Consider the following 26,896-nt stretch of genomic DNA (forward strand, 5'->3'; position numbering starts at 1 on the left):
AAATGAACGTTAAAAAACTTTTTTAGGAGCGCCTGGGTGGCTCAGTCGGTTGAGCGTCCGACTTCGGCTCAGGTCACGATCTCACGGTCCGTGAGTTCGAGCCCCGCGTCGGGCTCTGGGCTGATGGCTCAGAGCCTGGAGCCTGCTTCCAATTCTGTGTCTCCCTCTCTCTCTGCCCCTCCCCCGTTCATGCTCTGTCTCTCTCTGTCTCAAAAATAAATAAACGTTAAAAAAAAATTTTTTTTTAAACTTTTTTAATAAAATAAAAGTACTACTACTAAATATAGTCTCAAGTCAATGATATTACAGTAGTGTCGTATAGGGACGGATGGTGGCTACACTTGTGAGCACAGCAGAACATACAGAGATGCTGAATCACGACGTTGTACACCTGAAACTAATGTAACATCGTAGGTCAACTATACTCAAATAAAAAAATTAAAAGAAAAAAAGAAAAAGAAAATCGTTCCTTTAATAAAATCCATAAGAAAAAAAAAAAAGATCTGTAGGTTTCACGGTGAAACTGAACTAAACCTACTGATAGAGATCACAGCACAGATAGGATCTCAAAAATATGATGCTGAATAGCAGAAGCCAAATAAGAAACACAGGAAATTCTGCTAGCGGCAGAAGTAACCTACAGTGATAAAAATATAATCGGACCATCAGTTTGCCTCTAGCTGGGGAGGGGCGGGGCGGGGGGCGGTGGTATTGGAGGAAGGGGCACAGAGGGATTTTCTGGGGTGATGGAAATTTTCTGCATCTTGACGAGGCATCCTCCAGCACTGACTAAACAGTGGATTTACAATCTGAGCATCTCATGGCGCGTAAATTGGTATCTCAGTTTCTACGAGATGATTTAGTAGAAGCTAGAAAGGTAGGGAGGTGGTCAGAAGTGTAAAAAGAGTCTTGGGTTCTCACTGGCAGAAACTGGGTGTCCAGAGCTGCGTTGGTGTTCATCCCTGCATGTTGAGGTCAGATCTGGGCCCCACATTTGAAAGCACTGACATCGTGAGGTGGGCTAAAGGAGACCCGGATGGCGAAGGGTCGGGACCCCACAGCATCAGAGGACAGGAACCGGAGCCACCTGCCACGGAATGGGAGACACACAGGAGGACAGGGAGGGGCCTCAGATCCTGAAAGGTGTTCAGGGGAAGGAGGAAAGGGCCTCTGTGTGCGTCTCCTGGGGGCAGAACTAAGCCTACTCGCTAGAAACCGGAGAGAGGAGAATTGGGGCTCTCTCTGACCTGAGAACCTCCATTCGTAAAGGAATAAATGGATAAAAATGGTGAGCGAATGGAGACATGAACAAACTGTCCCAAAGTGAAATGGAAGCCCCTCGTGATCTGGTAAATTTCCCGTGACTCAAACTATTCAAGGAAAGACTGGTGGACTTCCATAAAAATGCTTTCAAGCACTCGCGAAAGGCCAACCCAGATGACGGACTACGTCCAGATTCCTGCTGGACATCTCCCCTTGGACAGCCCAGAGCCATTCAGCCCACCATGTCCAAACCCACATTCCTCTGATGGCCTTTCAGGGCCTGCTCCCCTCACTTTCCCCTGCACCTCTACGAAGGGTTTGATCAGCGTCCCCCGTCATCCTAGTCAAAAGCAGCCCTGCAGACGTTGTCCCCCAAAATGCTCAGTCCCCCCACCAGCTTTCTCTCTCACCTCCACTCTTGCTTCTTTTACGTTCATCCTCCTCAGCTGGCCAGAGCCATCTTTTCCATAACGTGAATCTAGCCCTGTCATTCCCCTACTGAAAACCCTCTAGGCGTTTTTAGGACCCCCGACTTTGAAAGGCAAGTCTGATCTCTCCGGGGAGGCATGGAGGTCCTCCGGCCCCCAGCCCCTACCTACACCGACCTCAATCCCCATGTCTCACGGCCCCCTCCCTGCAGTCTGCATTCTATTACTACTCGAGCTTACACCTTCCACCCTGGTTCAGGCCGGACCTTCTCTGGCCAAGGTCTTTCTAACCCTGAAATGGCACACCAACCTCGCTCAAGCTTCCTCTTCCTCCTCCTTCCTTCTGGCTTCCTTCTCCTTCCTTCTCCCTGGCCCCCATTCTGTGTTCCCACAGCACCGTGTGCTCCTTCTACCTTACCCCGTACTCTATTTTCATGACCTGATTTTGTGAGCATCTTCGAGCAGACTGCCCTTTGTCAGAAACGAGCCCTCCTCCTCACTTTCCCGCCCCTGGCAGCTGGCACCTTTCTTGGCACACAGAAGGGGCATTAATTAACATTTGCTAAAGGAAAGTAAATGAACTGCACTGTATTTTTTGAACCCCATCACTCAGTTTCTTAACAATTAACAGGTGATAACACCGGCTTCACTATAACCCAAAGGCCGAAGAGACCACATGAGGGTTAAAATGAAGCAGGTAGGGATGACTCTCTCTGCAACCGTCCCAGTAAGTGGTACCCCCCCCCCCCGCCTTAATGCTGCCACAAGCGTGCGGGCTAACCGCCACCTCCCACATTCTGGAACCAAGGGGCTGCTTCCAGAACTCAGGTCCAGAAAAGACAGCTGCACTGCCGGATATAATCTTTGCACTGTCCTTTCGGGGCTCTGGGAGGAAAGCCCTATTCAATCAAAAATCTCCTATGAGAGGGGCGCCTGGGTGGCTCAGTCGGTTAAGCTTCCGACTTCGGCTCAGGTCATGATCTCACGGTCCGTGAGTTCGAGCCCCGCGTCGGGCTCTGTGCTGACCGCTCAGAGCCTGGAGCCTGTTTCGGATCCTGTGTCTCCCTCTTTCTCTCTGACCCTCCCCTGTTCATGTTCTGTCTCTCTCTGTCTCAAAAGTAAATAAACGTTAAAAAAAAAATTTAAAAAAAAAATCTGTGAGGAAAGACGCTTTTGGGCGAGTCCAAAATATTATTAGTAAACTACCAAGAATAGCCTTTTGCTGGCAGGTAAACCTGCCTAGAAGAAACGGAAAATGATCTTGCCCTTCATGATCAAGTCAGCAAACCTGTGTTTGGGTTTTGTTTTGCTTTGTTTTGTTTTATTTTGTTTTGTTTTGCTTTGCTTTGTTTTGCTTTGTTTTGCTTTGTTTTGTTTTGTTTTGCTTTGCTTTGTTTTGTTTTGTTTTGCTTTGTTTTGTTTTGTTTTATCAGGGTGGGAGAACACAGCAGCCCCTTCTCTGAAGAACACACCGATTATACACAAGAAAACCGTGCATCCCCTGAGCAGGTTCACGGTGACAACGTGCTGATCGGATGAAGCTGAATCCCCAGAAGGGGTTCTTATTTACTCATTTCAGACATGCAGACACAAGAGCAAAAAATACAGGGTTCCACTTCTTGCTCTCAGTTTCAATTAACAATAACAAAGGTAACAGCCTCAGAGGAGAGTCCAGGCAGGAGCTGAACAAGTAATGGCCGACTCTTAGTATCTGTGCTAATCAGGGAAAGAAAGACGTGAATAGTTTAAATTTTTTTTAATGTAGATTTGAGAGAGAGAGAGGGAGAGAGAGACAGAGCGCAAGCGGGGAAGGGGCAGAGAGAGAGAGGGAGACACAGAATCCGAAGCAGGCTCCAGGCTCCGACCTGTCAGCACAGAGCCCGACGCAGGGCTCGAACCCCCCGAACCATGAGATCATGACCCGAGCCGAAGCCAGACGCTTAACCGACTGAGCCACCCAGGCACCCCAGATGTGAATAATTTAAAAGAACCACCATCAAAACAAGACGAAACAAAAACCTAACTCTTACATTAAGCAATGTTCCAACCTCTGTCCCTACTGAAACTCTTACGAGAGTTCCTGTTGTTCCTGATGATGGCTTTCTTCCCTAAGGCTTTGTGTCAGGAAGCTCCCTTTCGAAACAGGTCCTTCCCCTGGCCTCTCTTTGTAGCTGGCTCAGAGACATAACAGAGCCACAGTGGGCACAGGCAGCTCCTGAATGATGCCTCACTGGCCTCTGCATCCTCCGTACCTAGAACCGCGTCTGGTTCATTGCAGGCGTTCAACAAATGTTCGCGTAATTGACGTGAAATGATTATCTAACAGAAATATGCTCAAGTTCCAGCTTGGGCCCTAACTACTGACAAGTCACATTATTTCCTTATGTGAAAAGTGAGGAAGGTAGACTGGGCTAGCCCTGATGCCTCTGGGTTGCACATATCTGGGGGACCAACCCCCACCCCGTGTCACTCCTACTTGAGTTCCAGCAATTGCCATTTAGGCAGAGCACTGTGGGAGCGGTCCCCTCAGAGCCGTGCACCTGCCACAGTCCCGCACCCCTTCTGGTTTTATAAATCAGTAAAGAGGGGCGCCTGAGCGGCTCAGTTGGTTAAGCGTCCAACTTCAGCTCAGATCTCACAGTTCATGGGTTCGAGCCCCGTGTCAGGCTCTGTGCTGACAGCTTGGAGCCTGGAGCCTGCTTTGGATTCTGTGCCTTCTCCTCTCCCTGCCCCTCCCCTGCTCGTGCTCTGTCTCTCAAAAACAAATAAATGCTTAAATAAATCGGTAAAGAAATAGGCAATCTTGCAAGACTAAGTGTGCATGACCTATTTATTGAACAATCAAACACTGACTAAGCACCTGCTAGCCTTTACAGAATAGAAATACTGGGCAAAAGAGTATTGTTAATGAGTTGAAAAAGTCAGGCATATAACGAAAGGGTAACTAGCGAAGGACGTCCATATGTGATCAATGCCCAAATAATAAGACAGCCAATAAATGCTGCGAGACTCCAGGAGAGCGATCACGGTGGTCGGGGAGGCCAGACTCGAAGGGGCCCGACACATCTAGACCTGCAACAGAAATCCTCTGTTTGTGCTCAGGTATCACAGTAAGTGGACACTGCAGTCTGAGGATATGAACTAACCATAGTATTATTTCCTGCTTCTCTTCTGATGAAGCGGATGGCACAGGGTGACAGGTCAAAAGCAAAGAAGCAGGAGAAGCAGAAAACAAAACCAAACCACCACTACCACAAAAAACCCAAAAACCAAACCCAAACAAAAACCTCTGAAAGCAACATACTAAGTAAATGCCAGGTGGCTACAGAGATTTAGGCCAAGCTCAGACTCCTATTCGGGACACATGCACCTGTCACTAGGAGGCCTGAAAATATTCTCGTATTTGCAAGTGCTTTATTTGAGCCACCCATACAGATGCCTCCAAACACCCCGGAGCAATACAAAGGCGCCACAGTGCCCACAAACCCTCCAGTCCACAACCCCGCGGTCACTTTTAAGTGTCTGGGGAAGGCACAGTGATTTTCTGGCAGCAGGTTTGTTTTCCTGACCATGTGCCGCTCCTGCTAGTGCAGCAATGACACTGTGTTCCCGGAGCACGGGTGCACCGACAGATGGTGTGAGAGGACCAGAGTCACGCGAACGGCTTCCGTGAAGCCAGCCCGGAATGCAAATGGAACCTGCAGAGAAGTTAAACGAGGAGAACCAGAAACTGACTCTACGATCGGACTGCCACTCAAACAACGGCATGGGACGCACAGGAAGCCAAACTGTGTCCCCTACCATATGTCTCACACAGCAGTGCTCCAACCGTCACACCGTTTGTTGGCCTGGGGATCTTAGTCCTGGAGGATGGGCTCCTTCCGAGTGAGGGGAAACATCTTATTTTAGAGACTCGGTACCCGGCACGATTCAGGTTTGCTAAGCGCGTGAGATGCAAACTGATAATTGATGGATAAATAAATAAGTGGACGGATAGGTAAATAAATGGCAGCTCAGATGTGGGAAGCACAGCGCTCGGTGACTGTCCTCATGGGAGCAAACACCAATCGGAATGCGGATACAGTGCTGCGTACAAACAGGGCTTCTGACTCCTGGCTCGAGAGAAGCAGCTGACCAGGGCCATACGGACTGGAGAACAGCCAGACGCCAGGACTTGGCTTCTCTCTGCTTCTTTGAGGCCAGGCTCCTCAGCACAGGGCAAATTCACCACAGGGGAAACCAGATGCTAAGGCCTCTTTTTTCAAACCACCCACCTCTCTCTTGCTGCTGAACCCTGTTTCTAAAAGGAGCAAAGGAAAAGAAGGCTTTCTTCTTTGCATTAAACAAGATGATTAGTGAAGCCTCTCCACCTCCATTAGTAATACATCTTGTGGATTCAGCTCAAAACTGGGAGGGCGCCTGGGTGGCTCAGATGGTTAAGCGTCCAACTCTTCATTTTGGCCCGGGTCATGACCTCACGGTTTGTGGGTTCAAGCCCCGTGTCAGGCCCTGTGCTGACAGAGAGGAGCCTGCTTGGGATTCTCTGTCTCCCTCTCTCTCTGCCACTCCTCAATTAGCATGTGTGCATGTGCGCTCTAGCTCTCCCTCTCTCTCTCTCTCAAAATAAATAAACTTTCTTTTAATTTTTAACATTTATTTTTGAGAGAGAGAGAGGGAGCATGAGCATGAGCAGGGGAGGGGCAGAGAGAGAGGGAGACACAGAGAGAGAGGGAGCTGTCAGCACAGAGCCCGATGCAGGGCTCGAACTCACAAACCATGGGATCATGACCTGAGCTGAAATCGGATGCTCAACCAACTGAGCCACAGGCTCATTGTTTTAAAAATAGGGAGAAGTGACAGCCCGTGTGCCCTGGCGTAACGTTAACAAAACTAACTTTTGTCCTAACTCAGACAAAAATAATCAAAGAAGTGGTTCCGATAAAAGCAGACTTACGCAGGCAGAGTTTACAGACCCTTGACATTTTTGCTTTTCAGAGCAATACATCTGCAAAGAGTACAGAATGTAATTTAACATGAGTACCAGTCCGGCCTGTCACTAACAGATGTGGGAATCCTCGGCAAGCTACCTTACCTTACTAAGCCTCAGTTTTCTCATTTACAACATGAAGCAGTTAACCCCAATTGTCCCTTCTAGGTCTGTTCCTATGAATCCCAAAACCAAATGGATCACAGCAGAAGTCAACTGATTACCATGTAGAATGCATTCTGAAATGATTACTCAGGTACTATTATCATTTATCGACTGTTTTTATTATCGCTCATTCTATGTCACACACAGAGCAAAGAAAGACAAGTTAAAGTCCCTAGTTAATTGTTTGGTCATTATTAATTTACATTTATAGAGAGCTGTCCTTTGTAGGCTCAATAAAATTATTTCATCTGTTCCTTATGATACCCCCTTGAGATAGGAAGGGCAGATTATCATCCCCCTATTAGAAATGGGGGGTTATTACGCTGAGGTCATAAACTGTGCCGTCAACAATCTAGGGCTGTAGAGAGATAATCCGCTTATACTCACAGACTTAAATTTTGGGGAGTACAGCGTGACGTTAAAAGAAAAAGCTTCATCGGAAACACTTACTTCAGCTCATTGGTTTCCATGCCCTGGGCGATGGCCATGATGATGCCGCCATGATCTCCCCAAGTATAGTAGTGAGGTCCAGGAAGTGCCTAAAGAGGAAAAGCCAGCGCTGATGCCACCGCTGTGGAGGTGACTGGGCAGAAACCATGCACGCCACACAGGCACACACATACACGGGCACACACATGAAAACGCAGCAGCAACACCAACCACTTGAATACAATGTTTTGGTTTTCAGGGCACATTCACATCCATTACCTCGTTTGCTCCACACGACGCTGGGATAGGACAGCAAGTTCTCCTATCCTAATTTTTTTTTTTTTTTTCACAAATGAAGAAAGTAGGGTTCACATTAAAGGGGCTGACTATAAACAGTAGAGGCAGGAGTCAAACCCAAATCTACTCTCACCAACCAGAGATTAAAAATTAACCAACTGGAGGGGCGCCTGGGTGGCTCAGTCGGTTGAGCGTCCAACTGCGGCTCAGGTCACGATCTTGCGGTTTGTGAGTTCGAGCCCCGTGTGGGGCTCTGTGCTGACAGCTCAGAGCCTGGAGCCTGCTTCGGATTCTGTGTCTCCCTCTGTCTCTGTCCCTCCCCTGCTCACGTTCTGTCTCTCTCTTTCTCTCAAAAATAAATAAACATTAAAAAAAAATTTAACAATTAACCAACCGGAGTTCGAATTCTACCGTGATTATATAAACCCACGGCAGTCCATCGTCCCTGCCAATTACAACTGAAAACTTTGAACAAGATACAAAAATCAGCTGCCCAAGGATGCTGAAAAGTAAACAAAATCAGGTGGCTTGTGTAGGGGACTTAAAAACCTGAGAAGCTACCACAAGGTTGGGGTTCCCTGGTATGGCTTTGCCCCAAGGGAAAGTCCCAGTCATGGAATACCTCAGTCCCAGATGGATGGCTAAACCTTCAGGAGAAACTGTTTCTGCCTAAGGAATCAGGAAACGAAGCCTCTACAAGCCTGGGAGAATGTGGATGAAATCCCAGAGGGGAAAGTGTCGAACAAGTAAATCCTCTAATTCTGTGTATATGAACTCATGCCCAACCCCTAAACTAAACATGTGTGCAGCAGGACCTAAACCAGCAAAGCAAAGGTTTAGCGAACGGAACTGAGATTTTAACTGCCACCCTCAGAATACAAAAAGGAAGCTCAAGTCTGAATCTGAGCAGATTTACTACATGCTAAAACAAAAAATATCGACATTGCTCCAGATTTTATTCCACGCATCTCATTCACATGTCCAGCACACAATCCAAAATTACTCAACATGCAAGCATATCAATAAAACGTGTCCAATTCTCAAGGGAAAAGACAATCAACGGGGCCAACACCAAGATGATTCAAATGCCAGAATAACCGAAGACTTTAAATAACGATCATAACTCTGTCTCATGAGTTAAAGGAAAACACACTTGAAACGAACAAAAGACATGAATTCTTCCCAGAGAAGTGGAAACTCTTTTTTAAGGAAAGAATTTTAGAACAGAAAAATATAACATCTGAAGTAACAAATTCACTAATGGGCTCAACAACAGAATGGAAATGACAGAGGAATTGGTGAACTTGGCAATAAATATAGAAGAGTAGAAATTATGCATCCTAAAGAGCACACCAGGGGCGCCTGGGTGGCTCAGTCAACTTTGGCTCAGGTCATGATCTCACATCTCGTGAGTTCGAGCCCTCTGGCAGGCTCTGTGCTGACAGCTCAGAACCTGGAGCCTGCTTCGGATTCTGTGTCTCCCTCTCTCTCTGCCCCTCCCAGCTCGCACTCTGTCTCTCTGTCAAAAATAAACAAACATAAAAAACATTTTCAAATTAAAAAAAAGAACACACAAAAAAAGACTGAAAAGAAAAAAGCTCCGCAGACAGGGAGGACAATAATAAAAGGTCTAAGCATGTGTAACTGGAGTCCAAGAATAACAGGAAAAAGGGACTAGAGCAGGGAAAGAAAAAAAAAAATTGAGGAAATAATGGCTGAAACTTTCCCAAATGTGGTGAAAAACATACATTCACATACTCAAGATCAGCATACCCACACAGGAAAAACGCAAAGAAAACCACATCTAGATATATCACAAGAAAACTGCTGAAAACCAAAGATAAGGAAAAAAATATTGAAGCATTTACACAAAATGACGCATTCGCATACAGGAAACTGGAAACTAAAATGACTACAGATTTCTCATAAGAAACCAGGGAGGCAAGAAGATAGTAGCACGTCCTTAAAGTACCGAGAGAAAATTACTGTCAAACCAGAATTCTATATCCAGCACACATATCCTCCAGGAAGGAAAGCGAAATACAGAGATTCTCAAATGAAGGAAAACCAAGAAAATGCGTAGCCAATAGGTCTGCTCAACAAAAAATGCTAAAGGAGTTTCTTGAGGCCGTAGGGAAACCTATCAGGGGCTTACAGGGATTCTCAGGAATGAAGAAAGGGCAAAAGAAATAACCTGGGTAAATATGAGAGACTGTTTTCTTCCCCCTTAAACTCTTTAAAACTGGTATTAAAATTGGTATTTAAAAACAGGTAAAGCAAAACAAAAGCAAAAACACTGTCTTATAGTGTTTTAATGTATATCGATGGGATACACAGAATAATAACAAAAAGGTCAGGAAAAGAGAAAGGGACTTCCGTGCTTGCAAGGTTTCTAAATTTTAGGTTAGGTGTAACATTATGTTAAGAGCAATGTTAATTCAAAAAAGACTATGAAAGATTAAATATACATGTTGTCATCCTCAGGGTAACCTCTAAAAAAATACAAAGAGAGGCACCTGGGTGGCTCAGTTGGTTAAGAAACTGACTCTTGCTTTTGGCTCAGGTCATTATCTCATGGTTCCTGGGTTCAAGCCCCACGTCAGGCTCCACACTAACAGGGTGGGGCCTGCTTGGGATTCTATCTATCCCTCTCTCTCTCTGCCCCTCCCATGTTCTCTGAAAATAAATAAATTATTTAAAAAATATAAAGAAATATAATAAAAAAAAACAATACCTAAGTAAAAGTAGAATGCCAAAACTATCTAAATAATATTAAAAAGGCAGTAAAGGAAGAACAGAGGAATAAAAAATAAAGATCATATATACATACATAAAATCATGGACCTAAATCCAACTATATCAATAATTATGTTAAATGGTAACAGTCTTGGGCACCTGGGTGGCTCAGTCAGTTAAGTTCTGGTTTTGATCTCAGGGTCATGAGTTCAAGACCTATATTGGGTTCCACACCCAATAAATAAAATAAGTAAATAAATAAAATGGTGAATTTTATGGTATGTGAATTACATCTCAACTTTAAAGGGGAACATTAAAAAATATTCTGAACTGAGTGACAGCAAAATTATAACATCTCTAAAATTTGTGGCCGTAGCTAACACAGTATTTAGAGGAAACTTACAGCTTTAAATGTTTCTATTAGGAAAAATATCTAAAATCAGTGACCTAAAGTTACACCAAAAAAACTACAAGAAGAAAAGCAAAGTAAATCCGAAGTAAATAACGTTAAAGACAATACGAAAGAGCAGAAATCAACAAAAGGATGAACAGAGACAAAGCCAAAAGCATGTTCTTTAAAACGATCAATAATATTGACAAACCAGTAACTAAACTAATAAAAGCAAAATAGAAAAAAAAAACACACAAATTATCAATATCAGGAATGAAAACAGGTTATCACCACAGATCCTATAGACATTAAAAAAAATTAAAAAATACCTTGAGTCATTTTAACCCAATAAATTCAATAACTTAGATGAAACTCACCAAGACAGACACAAGTCGTAGAAAATCTGAATAGTTCTCTATCTGCCAGAGAAACTGAATTTCTAACCAAAACATTCCCAAGAAGACTCCCAAGAATAAAAATGTGCTACTAAAAATAAATTTGAAAAAAATTCAAAAAATAAAAAATAAAAAATAAAAAAAAACAGAAGACGACTCTAGGTCGAGATACATTCACTGGTTAATTATTCAAGAAAAAAAATAACACCACTTTTACATAAAAGAGGAATCACTGCTCAACTTGTTCTATGACACCAGCCCAACCCTAACACCAAAACTTGAAAAGACATTACAAAAAAAAAAAAGCAGACCAATATCTCTCTCGTGAATAATGTAAAAATCTGTAACAAAGTATTAGCGACTCAAACCTAACCTTATATAATAAGGATAATATATCGGGGCGCCTGGGTGGCTCAGTTGGTTGAGCGCCCGACTTTGGCTCAGATCATGATCTCACGATTCGTTAGTTCAACCCCCCGCGTCAGGCTCTGTGCGGGTAGCTCGGAGCCCGGAGCCTGCTTCGGATTCTGTGTCTCACTCTCTCTCTCTCTCTGCCCCTCCCCAGCTTGCACTCTGTCTCTCCCTCTCTCAAAAATAAATGAACATTAAAAAAAAATTTTTAATCAGGATAATATATCATAATGAAATCGAGTTTATCCCAGTAATTTGAGATTAGTATAATAGTCAAGAATCAAACAATGTAAATACCATATCATATATGTGATGGTACGATAATGAAAAAAATTACGTACTTTGGTCTTCACTCCCAGCTCCTGGTCAGAGCTCTTAAAAACCTTGTAACTTCCTGATGGGAGTGATGTGTATCTTACATATCCTATATCCCTTAGAACTTCCTGGATGATAGGAGAGTCCTTTGTTCTAATAAGGTGACTCTCGGTGGACCCCTGGACAGTACAGGGGCTTGCTACCAGAAAAGCTAAACACGATTAGAAGCCTGAAACTTTCAGCCCCACCCCATCCCCTGGGGAAAGGACAGAGGGCTGGAGAGTCTAAGTTCATAATCAATCATGCCTAAATGATGAAGCCACCATTAAAAAAAAACATCCCTGGGGCTCCTGGGTGGCTCAGTCAGTTGAGTATCCGACTCAGGTCACGATCTTGCAGTCCACGAGTTGGGAGCCCCACGTCGGGTTCTGTGCTCACAGCTCGGAGCCCGGGGCCTGTTTCAGATTCTGTGTCTCCCTCTCTCTCTGCCCCTCCCCCGCTCATGCTCGCTCATACGCGCGCGCGCGCTCTGTTTCAAAAATAAATAAATGTTAAAAAAAAAAAACAATTTTTTTAAGCAAAAATAAAAATTAAAAAATCCCCTAAACTGAAAGATGTGAAGAGCTCCCAGGTTGATGGAGACATCCACATGCTGGGAGGCTGGCACATCTCACCTCCACGAGGACAGAAGCTCCTAGCTCAGGACCCTTATGGACCTTGCCCTATGTACCTCTTCATCCAGCTACTCATCTATAGCCTTTGTAATATCCTGCATAATAAACTGATGGACGTAAGTAAGTATTTCCTTGAATTCTGTCAGCCATTCTAGCAAATTATGGAACCCAAGAAGCTTGCGGGGCGGGGCGGTGGGGGCGGGGGGGGGGGGGGAGGTGGTTCATAGGAACGTCCTATTTATAAGCTGCTCAGTCAGAAGAATAAGTGACAACCTGTACCTTGCAATTAGCATGAGAGGTGAGGTGGGGTGGGGCTCAGTCTCACGAGACTGAACCCTTAACCTTCGGGGTCTGTGCTGACTCCAGCTGGCTGGAGTGTAGGACTCAAGTGTAGGACATCCAGTTGGTGTCCAGAGACTTGGAGAACTGCTCCTTGTGAGGGGAAACTCCCCCAACATTGGGTGTCACCAGTATTCTGAGGGGCGCCTGGGTGGCTCAGTCAGTTAAGCATCCGACTCGTGATTTTGGCTGGGTGATCTCACAGTTCATGGTTTCAAGCTCTGAGTCGGGCTCTGTGCGGACAGTGTGGAGCCTGCTTGGGATTCTCTCTTTCTCCTTCTCTCTCTGCCCTTTCCCTGCTTGTGACCTCTCTCTCTCTCTCTCTCTCTCTCTCTCTCTCCCTCAAAATAAATAAATAAACTTTTAAAAAATGGTACTTCAAATCTCTTTTTAAAAAGTATTCTGGGGCACCTGGGTGGCTCAATCAGTTAAGCATCTGACTCTTGAATTCCGTTCGACAATTAAGTAATGGCACCGGGGCTATCCCAGCCCACAGCCTGTGCTGTCCCTGCTCTGTCTTGCCACTTCATCTTCTCCCATAAACCCACCCACTCATGCAGATTCTGTGGGACAAGGAGAGGCGGCGGGTGCTCAGGAGACTGGCCCTCGACCCGGTCCAGCCACTGTGCGGGAGCCTCAGTCTCATCATCGATGCTGACACATAAGGACCCTGGTCGGCTCTGACAGGCTGTCATTTTATAATTCTAAACCAACTACCCAATTTCAGATGGGGAAAACCTCAGCTCCAAAGGGCACAGAAGATTTATCCAGGCTCACAAAGAAAAGGTCCCAGGACCTCCCAGACTCGTCTAACTTTCTCGACAGTCAGGAGTAACATCTATCAGCCAACAATACATGGTGTCCACTATAATCATCAAAAAATAAAATAAAAGGCAAGTGGGACACCTGGGTGGCTCAGTTGGTTAAGCGTCTGACTTTGGCTCGGGTCATGATCTCATGGTTCCTGGAGTTCAAGCCCAGCGTCGGGCTCTCTGCTGTCAGCGAAGAGCCTGCCTCAGATCCTCTGCCTCCCTCCCTCTGGCCCTCCCCAGCTCACGCGTGACGATCTCTCTCTCTCTCTCAAAAATAACAAAAACATTTTTAAAAATTTTTTTAATTAAAACAAACTAAAGTAAAATAGGTGTAAGATGTGAACACTGCACAGCATGATTTTTAAATAGCCAATGAGCATATGAGAAGAAGCTCAGCATCATTAGTCACCAAGGAAAGGCCAATTAAGACCATGATGAGGGGGATGCCTGGGTGGCTCAGTCAGACTGAGCCTGACTCTTGATTTTGGCTCAGGTTATGATCGCATGGTTCATGGGTTCAAGCCCGCATCGGACTCTGTGCTGACAGCATGGAGACTGTTTGGGATTCTGTCTCTCCCCCTCTCTCTGCCCCTCACCTGCTATGCTCTCTCTCTCTCTCAAAATAAATTTTAGAAAATAAATTAAATTTAAAAAAATTTTAAAACACACAATGAGGGGTGCTGGGTGGTTCAATTGGTTAAGTGGCCAACTCTTGATTTCAGCTCAGGCCATACATAGTCTGACAGTTCATAAGTTTGAGCCCCAAAGAGGACTCTGCATTGAAAGCAAGGAGCCTGCTTGGAATTCCCTCCCTCTCTCTCTGCCCCTACCCTGCTCACGCTCTCTCTCTCTCTCCCTCTCTCAAAACTAAATAAACATTTTTTAAAAACCGTGATGAGACATCATTGCATACTCATTAAACTGTCTAGGGGCGCCTGGGTGGCTCAGTCGGTTAGGCGGCCGACTTTGGCTCAGGTCATGTTCTCACGGTCCGTGAGTTTGAACCCCGCGTCGGGCTCTGTGCTGACAGCTCAGAGCCTGGAGCCTGTTTCAGATTCTGTGTCTCCCTCTCTCTGACCCTCCCCCGTTCATGCTCTGTCTCTCTCTATCTCAAAAATAAGAATAAAAAAAAGTTAAAAAAAAAAAAAAAAAACTGTCTAAAATTAAAAAGACTGACCATACCAAGTGTTGGCGTGGACCTGAAGCATTCAGAACTGTCACACACTGTTGGTCGAAATGTAAAATGGTACATCCACTTGGGAAAACAATTTGGTGATTCCTTAAAAAGTTAAACATAAGACCCACTAAGCTGTCTAGTCATTCCATTCTGAGGTATCAGCCCGGAAGAAATAGAAATATGTAGCTAAAAAAAAAAAAAAAAAAAAAAAAGCACGTAATCAAATGTTATAACCGCTATAATTTACAATCGGCAAAAACTGTAATGCCCATCAACAGACGAATGGATAAACAAATTGTAGAATATCCCCACAGTGGGACACCAATCAACAACAAAATGGGAAAGAGCCCCTGATACATGAAACCTCATGAATACACCTCAAAATCACCACGACGAGGGACAGAAGCCAGGCAAACGGGTGGCATATTATGAATCCATTTATATAAAATTCTAGAAAACGCTAACTAATAATCTGGCAGGGACGAGGTCAAGAGAAGGATGGACTGCGAAGGGGGAAGAAAGATACTTTGGGGAGGGACAGAAACGCTTGTTGTCTTAACTGTGGGGTTGGCGACGGTTTAGGGATGGTGACCAATTCTGATCAAACCGTACCCTTTCCTATGCAGAGTTTACTGTCCTCAACAGATAAAGGTAAGGAAAGACGGCACAGAAAAGAACTCGGGATCGGGGAATTTACGCTACTCATGAGTACCGGGAGGGGAACGAGAAGTACAGTCACCAATTTTCTGGGCAGCCTCTACCCACCGCATTTCTATCTCACACTTCCCCTGTCACCACCCATGCCCTTCAAACCCCCAGACTGTCCCATGCGAACACCGCCTGAGCGCACTCAGATGCCCACTCGCACAGACGCAGTCTCAACCCTCCTCTCCCCTCCTTCCAAAAATAAGATCCCTTGTGCAATGCCTGCTCTTGGCGGGCATGAAGCATGCCTGGCAGGAGGCACAAGAGTGGCCCAAGCATTGGCCACATGACACTGCTTCACTGGAGAAGGAACAAGCCACTGCTTTCTACCCTGAAGGAGAGCACTCGCAGATGTTCAAATCCCAGAGGACACCGGCATCAGAACGTCCAAAACAAACCACAAGCCTATCCGCTGAGGAGAGAACACCCCGTTACAAAAGGAAGGTCTGGCTCCCCAGAAGAGGAAAGCCAGCTGTTTAATCCTTCCCAAGGGGGTGGCGCAAGGATGCCCCCCACACTCCAAACTGTTCACGCTTTTTGACTCCTGGGCCTGAACGACATCTCTCACCCGAACACGGAGTTATGTTCTCCACCATCCTGGATGGTTTGTTTTTTTTTTTTTTTTTGTTAACATTTATTTTTGAGACAGAGAGAGACAGAGCGTGAACAGGGGAGGGGCAGAGAGAGAGGGAGACACAGAACCTGAAACAGGCTCCAGGCTCTGAGCTGTCAGCACAGAGCCTGACGCGGGGCTCGAACTCACAGACCGTGAGATCATAACCTGAGCCGAAGTCGGCCGCTTAACCAACTGAGCCACCCAGGCGCCCCTGGATGGTTCTTTATTTACGCGCACACACGACGTCTCGGTCCCAGATCCCTCAGCCTGAAGGACGGTAAGCCCTACCTCGTAGGAGAGAGGTGCTAGGTCTCTGTAAACTGTACAGTAGCCAAACAAACGTCAGGTATTATTAATGCTTCACACAGTACATATTTAAATATAAATGTGTACAGGGCGCCTGCGTGGCTCAGACATTAAGCATCTGACTTAGGCTCAGGTCATGATCTCACAGTTTGTGAGTTCAAGTCCCACATCGAGTGAGCTCAAGCCCCTCATTGGATAAACACGAGCCCCACTTTGGGTGAGCCCTGTCTTTCTCTCTCTCTCTCTCTCTCTCTCTCTCTCTCTCTCTCATTCCCTCTGCCCCTCCTGGGATTCTCTCTCTCTCTCTCTGCCCCAGTCTCCCCCTGGATCACTTGCACCCTCTCTCTCTCACTCAAAGAAAAAACAATAAAAATAAATAAAGAAGTAAATATGAACATGTACATATCACATTCCCCAATAAGAAGCACCGTGAGGATGCTGGCTTTTCTGAGAACGCTAAATCCCTCCTGACATCATGCGGGACGTACTCAGTTAAATTCTTGCCCAGTAGTCTGTTGCGATCTCCTGGTGGCTCCCCACACGGGCAGGAGAGTGCCCCTGAAAGCCACCCCTTAGCATGGGAGGCTGCTGAAAGCGTTGTTTTTCGTTGTTTTTTTTTTTAAACAAGTTTGGCAATTCTCTAATGTCCAGGGCTGGATGAACATTTTGGGACTATAAAGCGAATTCTACTTTCAGAACTAGTATGATCAGTGCCTAAGGACCCAAAGTAGCTCTACGAACTTAAGGTAAAAACAGTCTTCTGTGGCACCTGGGTGGCTCAGTCGATTGAGCGACTCACTTCGGCTCAGGTCACGCTCTCCCAGTTCACGGGTTCGAGCCCCGCATCGGGCTCGGTGCTGAGAGCTCAGAGCTTGGAACCTGCTTCGGATTCTGTGTCTCCCTCTCTCTCTCTGCCCCTCCCTCGCTTGCACTCTCTCTCTCTCAAAAATAAACAAACATTTTTAAAAAGTTTTAACGAAAAAAAGGTACAAAAATAAATAAAACAGCCAGCTTCACACCAGATACCCACACCGTCCTTTGCCGACAGGGTCTGCAAACGTTATGCTGAGTACCCGCCCCATGCCAGGCCCTGCAAACCGGGCATTGCTTTGTCCTCTTGGGATATTTAGTTACATTTACAAGGCAGGGGGAAGAAAAGGTCTGTTTTTGATTCAAAGGGATAACTTTCGGCAAAATCGCCAGCCCACATTACAAGGTGTGGACGCAAGTCAGCGCAGCGGGCGCTCATGTGTGGCTCTGGGTTCCCCTCTTTATTTTATAGTCATACTTGGTGCCATTGACCTCCACCTGAGGCCACAAGTGTTCCTGAAATGCTGAGGCCCAATCGTGTTCTCAGACAAACAAGAACACGGGCTGAGGCTGGGGGCAGGGTTGGGGTCGGGGGGGGGGGGGGGGGGCAGGGGTGAAGCTGACCTCTCGCCATCGGGCTCCGGCACTGCTGGAGATGTACACGTTCGTCTTGCTTGCCAAGTTCTTTCCCACTGACCCTGAAATGCAAGAGGAATAATGACTTTCAATTTCAAGAATATGTCAGATACCCGCCTTGCCCAGCTAGGAATCCAAAGTGGTATTTAGCGACTGAGAACGTCTCCAAACCACAAACGGCACCTGCCGCGGCAGGTGTCCGTGGTCACCGCGTATTCGGCTGCGTGTAACCAAAGAGCTCAGGGCCTAAGTGAGAAGCAGCAAAGCAGACCTACCGGTGGCAATGATGAGCCCGGGAGCGGACTCCTTGGACAGGATGGGCATCCTCCGGAGCTGAAGGTTGAGCAGCTGGCTGAGCCGCTGGGCCAGGTGGAGGGAACAGCCCTGGGCGAGCTACGGGACACAAGTTCCAGACCCCATCAGCACGTGACAGGATGCCTCCCGCTCCCCCAAAACACGGAGGCCCGTGTGAGGACACCGCGGCCACACACAGCGAAAAGGGAATCTGGCCCAGAGGAAACCAGAACTCACGCCCCAGCTGTCCCCGCACCGTCCCCCCTCCCACCCCAGGTGGATGCGATTATCCGAACCACACAAATGCCTCCCGCTGAAGAAAAGAGAAAAATAAAATTAAAACATTCCTTCGGAGACTCTCGGAGAACGGCAATTAGAAATCAGTGTCAACTCAAATAGATCGAAAGCTGTCACTCCCTCTAGATTACCCAGAGATAACTCTCACGTGATTTGGGACCGAAGAGAAATGAAAACGATTTCAGGGCACTCGTTGTTTAAGTCGGGAGAGATAAATTGCAAATAGGATTTACGCAACGCCGTCAGAGGAAACACCAAGAATCAGAAGTCATAAAGCTCCCAGATGTACAACACATGAGATCTAAAAATCCACATGAAAACAATTGTGATGCAGTCTGCATTCGTCCCAAGAACCGGCCCTGCGATGAACGTCCACTGCAAAACGAGTTACTCAAACTCGCCTCCACCACTTCACATCCAGATTTTAACAGTTCTGCAAACAAAGCCGTTTGCTGTGTGGTCGGGCCCGGTTCCCTTGGCCAGAATGTGATGGTCGAATGTCATCCGGCCACGTCTGGTGTTCTAGACACGGTAACTCTTGGGTGCGCTCACGTTAATAGGTAAAAGTTGACATGGTCTGCAAGATACGCTGGTTTTTATAAAAAAAAAAGGATCTAACAAACGTCCACCTTGCTGGCATCGCAGTTTCGCAAATGAAAACTGGAGCAAGTTAGGCTGGGTCTCAAAGAAAGATGTGCCGACCAACCTGTTCTTTCACCACCTAAACTCACAAGCAGAAACGAAAAGCTCGACCAACTGTTGTACAACTCATAACTAAACAGACGAGTCAGGGGAATAAGCTGAGTTTCTTTTTTTTTTTTTAATTTTTTTTAACGTTTATTTATTTTTGGGACAGAGAGAGACAGAGCATGAACGGGGGAGGGGCAGAGAGAGAGGAAGACACAGAATCAGAAGCAGGCTCCAGGCTCTGAGCCGTCAGCCCAGAGCCTGACGCGGGGCTCGAACTCACGGACCGCGAGATCGTGACCTGGGCTGAAGTCGGACGCTTAACCGACTGAGCCACCCAGGCGCCCCTAAGCTGAGTTTCAACAACACCACTAATTCTATAAAACTAGGGCTCAGACCCCCAGCAGACACTCAAAAGCAGCCCACCCCCATCCACATAGACTCACGAAACACTCCCCAAATCTAGAAGACACTCCTGAATAAAGAAGCACCTGGATGTTTGCCTCTTATCTACTTATAGCCTGCCTCTTCCCCAAGTTAGACTCCATGCGGTAAGCTGAAACCTGTTGCCAAATAGGGAAGAGTAATCGAGAAGCCTGGGGAAAGCAAGAGCCTCCAAAACAAATTTCCCAATGGCCACAGATACAGCATACAGTAGAGTCGACACAATCGTGGACAAACAAAATTCAAAAACCCAAAAGACCAGGTGACTGTCTAACTCTTACGGTTTTTCCAAGAACTGCTGCCGCTCGAGTTTTTCTGAGTTCCTTCTGCCCACCTACTTTATATACCCCAGATCCCTTGTGCAAGGCGAAAGTGGAGGTGTGGGGTGTCACATAAGGCCAAGGAACTCAAAGCCAAGAACGCACTGTTCTTCCAAGGGACAAGAAAGGAGCCACCTAGGGGAGGGGGAACCCTTTAGTGAGACCAACTAATACTTTGCATATTCTCAGCTTTTCAGATGGAGCCACTGATTGGGAAAATTATAGAATCCTAAATTCTATTCAAGAAAGCATTTTTGGGGGCGCCCGGGGGGCTCAGTCGGTTAAGCGTCCGGCTTCGGCTCAGGTCATGATCTCACGGTTCATGGGTTCGAGCCCCACATCGGGCTCTGTGCTGACAGCTCAGAGCCCGGAGCCTGTTTCAGATTCTGTGTCACCCTCTCTCTATGCCCCTCCCCACTCGCACTCTGTCTCCCTCTGTCTCAAAAATAAATAAACATTAAAAAAAAAAAAAAAATTAAAAAAAAAAAAAAAGAAAGCATTTTTTTTTTTCAAGTTCCACATAAATGTGGGACTTTAAATGTCAGAGTTTCCAAAACTTTTCTGGTTCACAACATAATTAGTATCCCCATGAATTTTTTATAGCAGCCTCAGGCCAGAAGAAATACCAACGCTTGTTTTTTAAGTAGTTAAGGCCAAGCAACTTAAATAAGTATACATGTTCTAATAACTCAAAAAAAATATATATATACATACGTATATATACATGTACACACACACACATATATATACACACACATATATACATATACACAGAAAGAGAAAGAGAAAGAAAACAAAATTTCTATTTCATTCTTAACCACATTTGCTTTATTAAGGGATATGTGTACCTGATGGGTACTACGTAACTTCTCAAAGTTTAGAATCATACCAATGTCATTTCCTGCTCCACCCTGATTTTCCCACTTGCTTTTTATCTTATCACCTGCTAGAAAATCCAGCTTCACCAAGGAACGATGCCTCCCAAAGAAATACAGCATGAAGTAATGTTGAAACTAGGAACTAACTCAAGACAGCATTTCACAGGGTGACGAACAAATATCACGTTGTCATGCGTTTCCCTTAAAAACTTAAAAACATCCCAGGTGCCCCTGGGAGTTCACCACGGCAGCCCCGGGTGCCTGGGTGCTGAGTTTGGGAACTGTAAGGGCAGATCGCCGCATAAAAATTTGTAGTAAAAGCCTAAACAAGATGAAAGCATCGATACCTCACAATTGATTTTTTCTCCATATCCTGTGAAGGCTGGAGCCTGAAGAAATTCCCAGGTGCCACCTTTGTCAAAGGTGATGACTGATCTCATGTTCTCCTCATTCATAGAACCGTTAATCAGAGTAGCAATGTAGACTCCTTGTAACCCTTCCACTCGGTGGAAGTCAGCAAATGGCTCGTTTGCAAAATACCTGCAGTAAGAGAAAATAAACAGCTGCGAACCAGAATTGACATTTCCTTGGTATGTTTTTATTGTAAATAACATAAAACTTAACTGTTTTAAAGGACAGAACTCAATGGCATGAAGTACACTTGGCAACGTTATGTTGTACCAGCATCACTATCTGGTTCCAGAACCTTTCCAGCGTCTCAGAAAGAAACCCCATACCCATTGGCAAGCATTCCCCGTCTCCTTCCCATCCCAGGTCCTGGCAAGCCCTCGCCACTAGTTTTCCTCTCTCCAGGTTTGCCTATTCTGGATGTTTCATTATCATCGGAATCGTGCAACATGTGGCCTTTTTTATGGTTACTTTCCCATGTTTTCAACATTCGCCCATATTGTAGCACGTAACAGCACCCCGTCCCTTGTCACAGTTGAATAATCTGTTGGTTTTTTGGGTTTTTTTTAACGTGATTGTTTTTTAACCTTGAAGGCCAGGATGCTGATCCCCTCGGTAGGGAGTTCAGAATGCTGAATACAACACAGAAAGCTGATGGAAGGGTCCCACCCAGTTCTTCACTAACAAATTCACCGCAAATCCTCCGGTGAGCCTCGGCCAACGGGAAACAATAAGCTGGTTTTGCCAGACGCTAATAGAAGAGCTGGGGCTTTACCCCAACTGCAGGAATACGGTGTTACAGCTTACACAGCCTTACACTTTCGACTAATTATCCAACACGCTGATCGGACAGAAGCCCACAGGGTTTCTGTCAGAAAGCAGAGCAGAATCCCTACCCAAGGAGGCCATATGCAGAGCGAGGATGGTTCTAGAAACTTGAGGTTCTACTTGGTAACAGTGATGCAGAGAATAAGCCCTCCCAGGCCTGAACTGCCATGCTAGGACACTGATTTCACTGGAAAGCAGTTCTGCACTGAAATGGTACCACAGGATTCAAATGCGACAGATCGCGGAGAAGCGCTAACCAGACTTCACACGTGGCTTTCAAAACTGGAAGTGTGTCCTTTATTTAGAAGGGTTCTGAGCCACTGGGCTTTGTTTAAACACAAAATAAAACAAAACAAAACAAAACAAAACAAAACGCAGAAGTGCTTTCTTCCATGATCTGCTGTATAAATCTTGAGCTGGTTGGGTGCTTGGCCTCCTCAGACAGAAAGAAGCACGCTCCAGGCTCTGAGGCAGACGAGGAAATTTTTGAATTTTTTTTTTTAATGTTTATTCATCTTCGAGACACAGAGAGAGACAGAGTGTGAACGGGGGAGGGGCACAGAAAGAAAGAGAGAGAGAGAGAGAGAGAGAGAGGGAATCCGAAGCAGACTCTGAGCGGTCAGAGCCCCATCCAGGACTCGAACTCACTGGTCATGAGATCATGACCTGAGCCCAAGTCGGACGCTTAACCGACTGAGGCCACCAGGCGCCCCTGAAAAAGAACATTTTTAAAAAGCACTGACAAAGCTACCTCAGGGTGAGAGACGGAGCACAATCCTAAGTAAGATACGGGTGTTGAGACCACATATTCTGACATGTGGTTTCCTTAGGTCTCCTGGAGTTATGTTTTGGTTGCTGCTTTGGAAATCGGTTCAAGATCTATCATCTACCTGCTCCCTGTTTGCCTCAGCAATACGGTGTTGGATTCCATCATCATGAAGCTGCTCCACTGGCTTCCTTCACGCATTCGGGAGGTCTGGGTTTCTCTCATCAAAAGAGCCCTGCTTGTTCCCTCTGGTCATTCCCCTGGAATTTTTGGCTCTTGGATCCAAGCAGAAACCTGTCCTCTGTGCCTCACACGCTCCCCAGACTGTCCTGTCGGCTCCCTTTTGGCCCTGCGACAACTCACCTCTCCCCGAGCGCCCTCTGTTCATCCGTTTTCCTACATTTCTTCTCGTTAGCCCTCACGACAGCACCTTCCCCTGCTCCCCGGCCACGCACCAGGGCCACTCGACCACCCTCCCGGCAGAACCCAAGGCCGCCTCGCCCTCATCTGAGGTTCTCCTCAGTTGCCCCCCACCAGGCCTGACATCGCCTCTCCACACCTGGTCCTCCACCCAGACATCACTTTCCATGACATTTCTGCTCTGCCCATCCCCCCAGTGCCAGGGTCACCCCGTTAGGAACTCCTTCTCCAGCTCTCAAAGCAAGTTAGGATCGGTTCTTTGGCACTCTTCCTATTGCGTCCAAAGAACAACTCATTTCAAATACCACAGAAGTGCTGTGTTTTGTTTTGCTTTGTGCCGTGCTGTTTTTCTTAATCAGCCTGCCCACCTAATCCGCTCACTCACCCTTATCCCATTTCATCTTGCTGAGATGGGAGAAGTGGGTGACAAAACTGGACTCAACGGAGCTTATCCGAAGATCTCCAGTCGTGAGATAAAATCTGAGGAGAGCGACCAGAAGGCTGAGCCTGTGTTGGTCTGTGAGTGTATACATAAATCTGTTTCCAATTTCCGAACTGGATCGTATGCTCAGGCAGGGCGGTAGTGACCTTTGTGACCAAATAAAGGACCGTGCGTGTGTATGACAGGGACATACGGTCACATAACTGAGCTTACTGCCTCCTGGGGAGCCGCTCTCCTCGGCTTCTGGCTTCAGCTCTGCCCTGAGATCTCTGTCCTGATTACCTGACGAATGTGGAGGATAAGGAAACCTTCCGCAAGCTGGGATTTACCTGCTCCACAGCCAGAGGCTCTCAAAGGTGAGGGGGGCAAAAAAAACCCAGAATCTATACAAGGCCTGAGGAATAATGGCTTATAGTTTTAATTATAATAAAAGGAAGGAGGGGCGCCCGGGTGGCTCAGTCGGTTGAGCGTCCCGCTTCGGCTCAGGTCACGATCTCATGGTCCGTGAGTTCGAGCCCCGCGTCGGGCTCTGTGCTGACAGCTCAGAGCCTGAAGCCTGCTTTGGATTCTGTCTCCCTCTCTCTCTGCCCCTCCCCCCACTCACTCTCGATCTCTCAAAACTAAACGTTAATATATATAGATCAGATATATATGTATCTGATATGTATGTAACGGGTAATACGTAAGCTAATGTTATGTGAATTCCACCTCGATAAATTATTTTAAAAAGAAAACAAAAAGGACACAGGAACCAGGCCAAAGAGCCTGCCACTGACCAAACCAGAAAAATCTGAGGCTGAATCATGGTAGGAACGGTTTAGAACACATTAACACACACTGAATAATAAATGACTCGTGAGTTTATACTGGGGGGGCGGAAAGTAAGGCATAAAATAGGACACACCTCCAAAAGAGCCGAAACAGGGAGTGGAAAAGCACTAGCAGAGACCACGTAGAAAGTTCTCCCCGTGGGCATCCAACAGGCACATCCAACCTGGTGAGTCCAGATCCGAAGTCTTGCTTTTTTCCCCCAACACCTGCCCTTCACCCAGCCCTCCCTGACTCCCTGACTCCGCACCGGGCATCATTCTGCCAATGGCCCAGCCCAGGCAGCAGTGGGCCCCTGACTCTCCAGAGCCGAGCAGCAAATCTACCAGCAAAGGATCAGAATTTGCCCATTTCCCTCATCTCCGCCACTACTGCCCTGGGCCCAGCCCACAGCCATCCCCACTTGGCCTGGATTTCTCTAACACTGCTTCCCAGAATCTTCCCATTCTGCTTCCCAGAATCTTTCCAGAGTCTGCGTTGCACACAGCATCCAGATGGCTTCTTTCAAAGATAAGTCACAGGAGTGTTCACCTGAAATTATTGATAACACTGTCCATTTATGTTTCGTGTGCTCTCCTTTATATAATGCGATTCACAGTGTTTAAAATGGTTTTAAACAATGTAAGGGGTTAAATCAGACCATGTCCATCTTCCGGTCAAAACCCTCCACATGCCGCTTAGAAAGAAGAAAAAGCAAGTTCTCTGCATGCTCTCGAAGTCCTTCTACAATCTGAGCCCTGCTCTCTTAGATCCCATATCTTGGGTTCTCTCCCTCCTCCTCCAGCTGTTGGATCCACTCTGGCCTTCTCACCGCTCCTAAAATAAACCAACAGCGCCCAACCTCACAGCCTCTGTGCATGCTGTTCCCTCTCCCTGCCCTTCCCTCCCTCACATAACTCAGGCACCTGCTGAGTTATGTGCCCTTCCCCAGGTACCTGCCTCTTCCCTCCCTCACATAACTCAGGCACCTGCTGAAATGTCACTGTCCTAGAACAGCCTTCCATGACCAGCCTATACGAAACAACACGCTCATAATCCCGCCCTCTGAACTTGCTTCCCTTTGCTTCCCAGCACTCCCCATCACCCCGCAAATCACATATCCGTCTATGTTCTGTCTTCCCCCAGTGAGAACAAAAGCTCCATGGAACGGGGGCCCTGTTTTGACTTTTTGTCACTGGTCACGTGATCTCACTGCGGTGCCTGGAACAAGCTCTGGCCCAGAGCAGCCGTGTCCTTGTTGAGAGAAGTGGTGACCGCATCAATCACCAGCCTGATGAGAGACCATGGACGGCAATCCCAAGCCCTCTGACCTGGTGGTCGTGGCCTCAGAGCCAGACCTCGCTGCCCTCCAGCCAGCTTCACCAGACGGGTCCCTTCCCATAGACACCCACAGAGTAATGTTTGCAATTACAGTAAGAAAAAAAAAAAAATGTCAATTAACCTGAGTCACTTGGAGGCCAGGCCCCATGGCTACCCACACCAGCCTACCCATGACAGCTTGACATTTTCCAAGTGCTTCTTCCCACTGACTCAGAGACCGCAAAGCCAGACAACTGAAGGACAGGAACCCAGGGAGGGCTTGACACATGCTCAGCCTTGGCATCACATCCAAATCCCCCCGAGGGCTTTTTAACATCTTCATACCCCAGGGGCGCCTGGGTGGCTCAGTCAGTTAAGTGTCTGACTCTGGCTCAGGTCGTGATCTCGCTGTTCCCGAGTTCGAGCCCCGCATCGGATTCTGTGCTGACAGCTCAATCTCGCTGTTCGAGTTCGAGCCCCGCATCGGATTCTGTGCTGACAGCTCAGAGCCTATTTCAGATTCTGTGTCTCCCTCTCTCTCTCTGTCCCTCCCCCACTTGTGCTCTGTCTCTCCAAAATAAATAAACATTACCCAAAAATTGTTTTAATCTTCCTACCCCAGCCACACCCCAAAGTGGTTAAACAGCACCACAAGCCAGGCATCGGGCTTTCCAAAAACTCACCAGGTGAGTCCAAATGCTCAGGTAACGGTGAAAAACACCCAACGTGATGGTGGGGGCTGCAGCGATGTAAGAAAGCAGGGGAGGGACTCATCATCTTACCTCACCAGCGTGTCACTGCCCGCCCCTCCTGGGCTATAATACAGCACGTTCTCCAAGGACAGGGAGAATTTCAGCCCTTCTGCCTCCGAGATGTACAAGTTGGTGCGGCTGTTACTATGACTGACGCACACAAATACCTGGTCCTCGGAGGCATCTGCGATGTAATATTCCTTTGGAATCAAGAACCAAAAAACGCACAAGTCAAAAAACACACCCGCGTAGTGGGCTTTCCTTATGGACGCTAAAGTAATGACTTCCAAATGTCCCAAGGACAGGTGTAGGCCCGGAGCCCATGGACAGCTTCCAAAGCT

General features: G+C 46.7%; 1 protein-coding gene and 2 long non-coding RNA genes across 3 annotated transcripts in view; all 3 read right to left on the reverse strand.

Moving 5' to 3' along the window:
- The window catches only part of SORL1 (sortilin related receptor 1), a 168,643-nt gene that overhangs the window by 87,301 nt on the left and 54,446 nt on the right, over positions 1–26,896 (reverse strand). Inside the window, exons 8-12 of the mRNA XM_078432861.2 lie at positions 26,586–26,755; positions 21,160–21,352; positions 18,168–18,285; positions 17,881–17,954; positions 7,294–7,382 (exon numbers count right to left, since the gene is read on the reverse strand). Coding sequence (XP_078288987.2) covers positions 7,294–7,382; positions 17,881–17,954; positions 18,168–18,285; positions 21,160–21,352; positions 26,586–26,755 — 644 coding nt within the window. The remainder of the gene's footprint in view (positions 1–7,293; positions 7,383–17,880; positions 17,955–18,167; positions 18,286–21,159; positions 21,353–26,585; positions 26,756–26,896) is intronic.
- Positions 7,573–17,848, reverse strand: LOC132661000 (uncharacterized). Its single transcript, XR_009602002.2, has 2 exons — positions 10,086–17,848; positions 7,573–7,739 (listed from the first exon to the last, which is right to left on the reverse strand). It is a non-coding gene; the product is annotated as an uncharacterized LOC132661000 (long non-coding RNA).
- LOC132661003 (uncharacterized) lies at positions 21,395–25,508 on the reverse strand. Its single transcript, XR_014135316.1, has 2 exons — positions 25,440–25,508; positions 21,395–25,400 (listed from the first exon to the last, which is right to left on the reverse strand). It is a non-coding gene; the product is annotated as an uncharacterized LOC132661003 (long non-coding RNA).

Source organism: Panthera onca, chromosome D1 (genome assembly GCF_046562875.1).
Source record: "Panthera onca isolate mPanOnc1 chromosome D1, mPanOnc1 haplotype 2, whole genome shotgun sequence".
Classification (NCBI taxonomy): Eukaryota; Metazoa; Chordata; class Mammalia; order Carnivora; family Felidae; genus Panthera; species Panthera onca.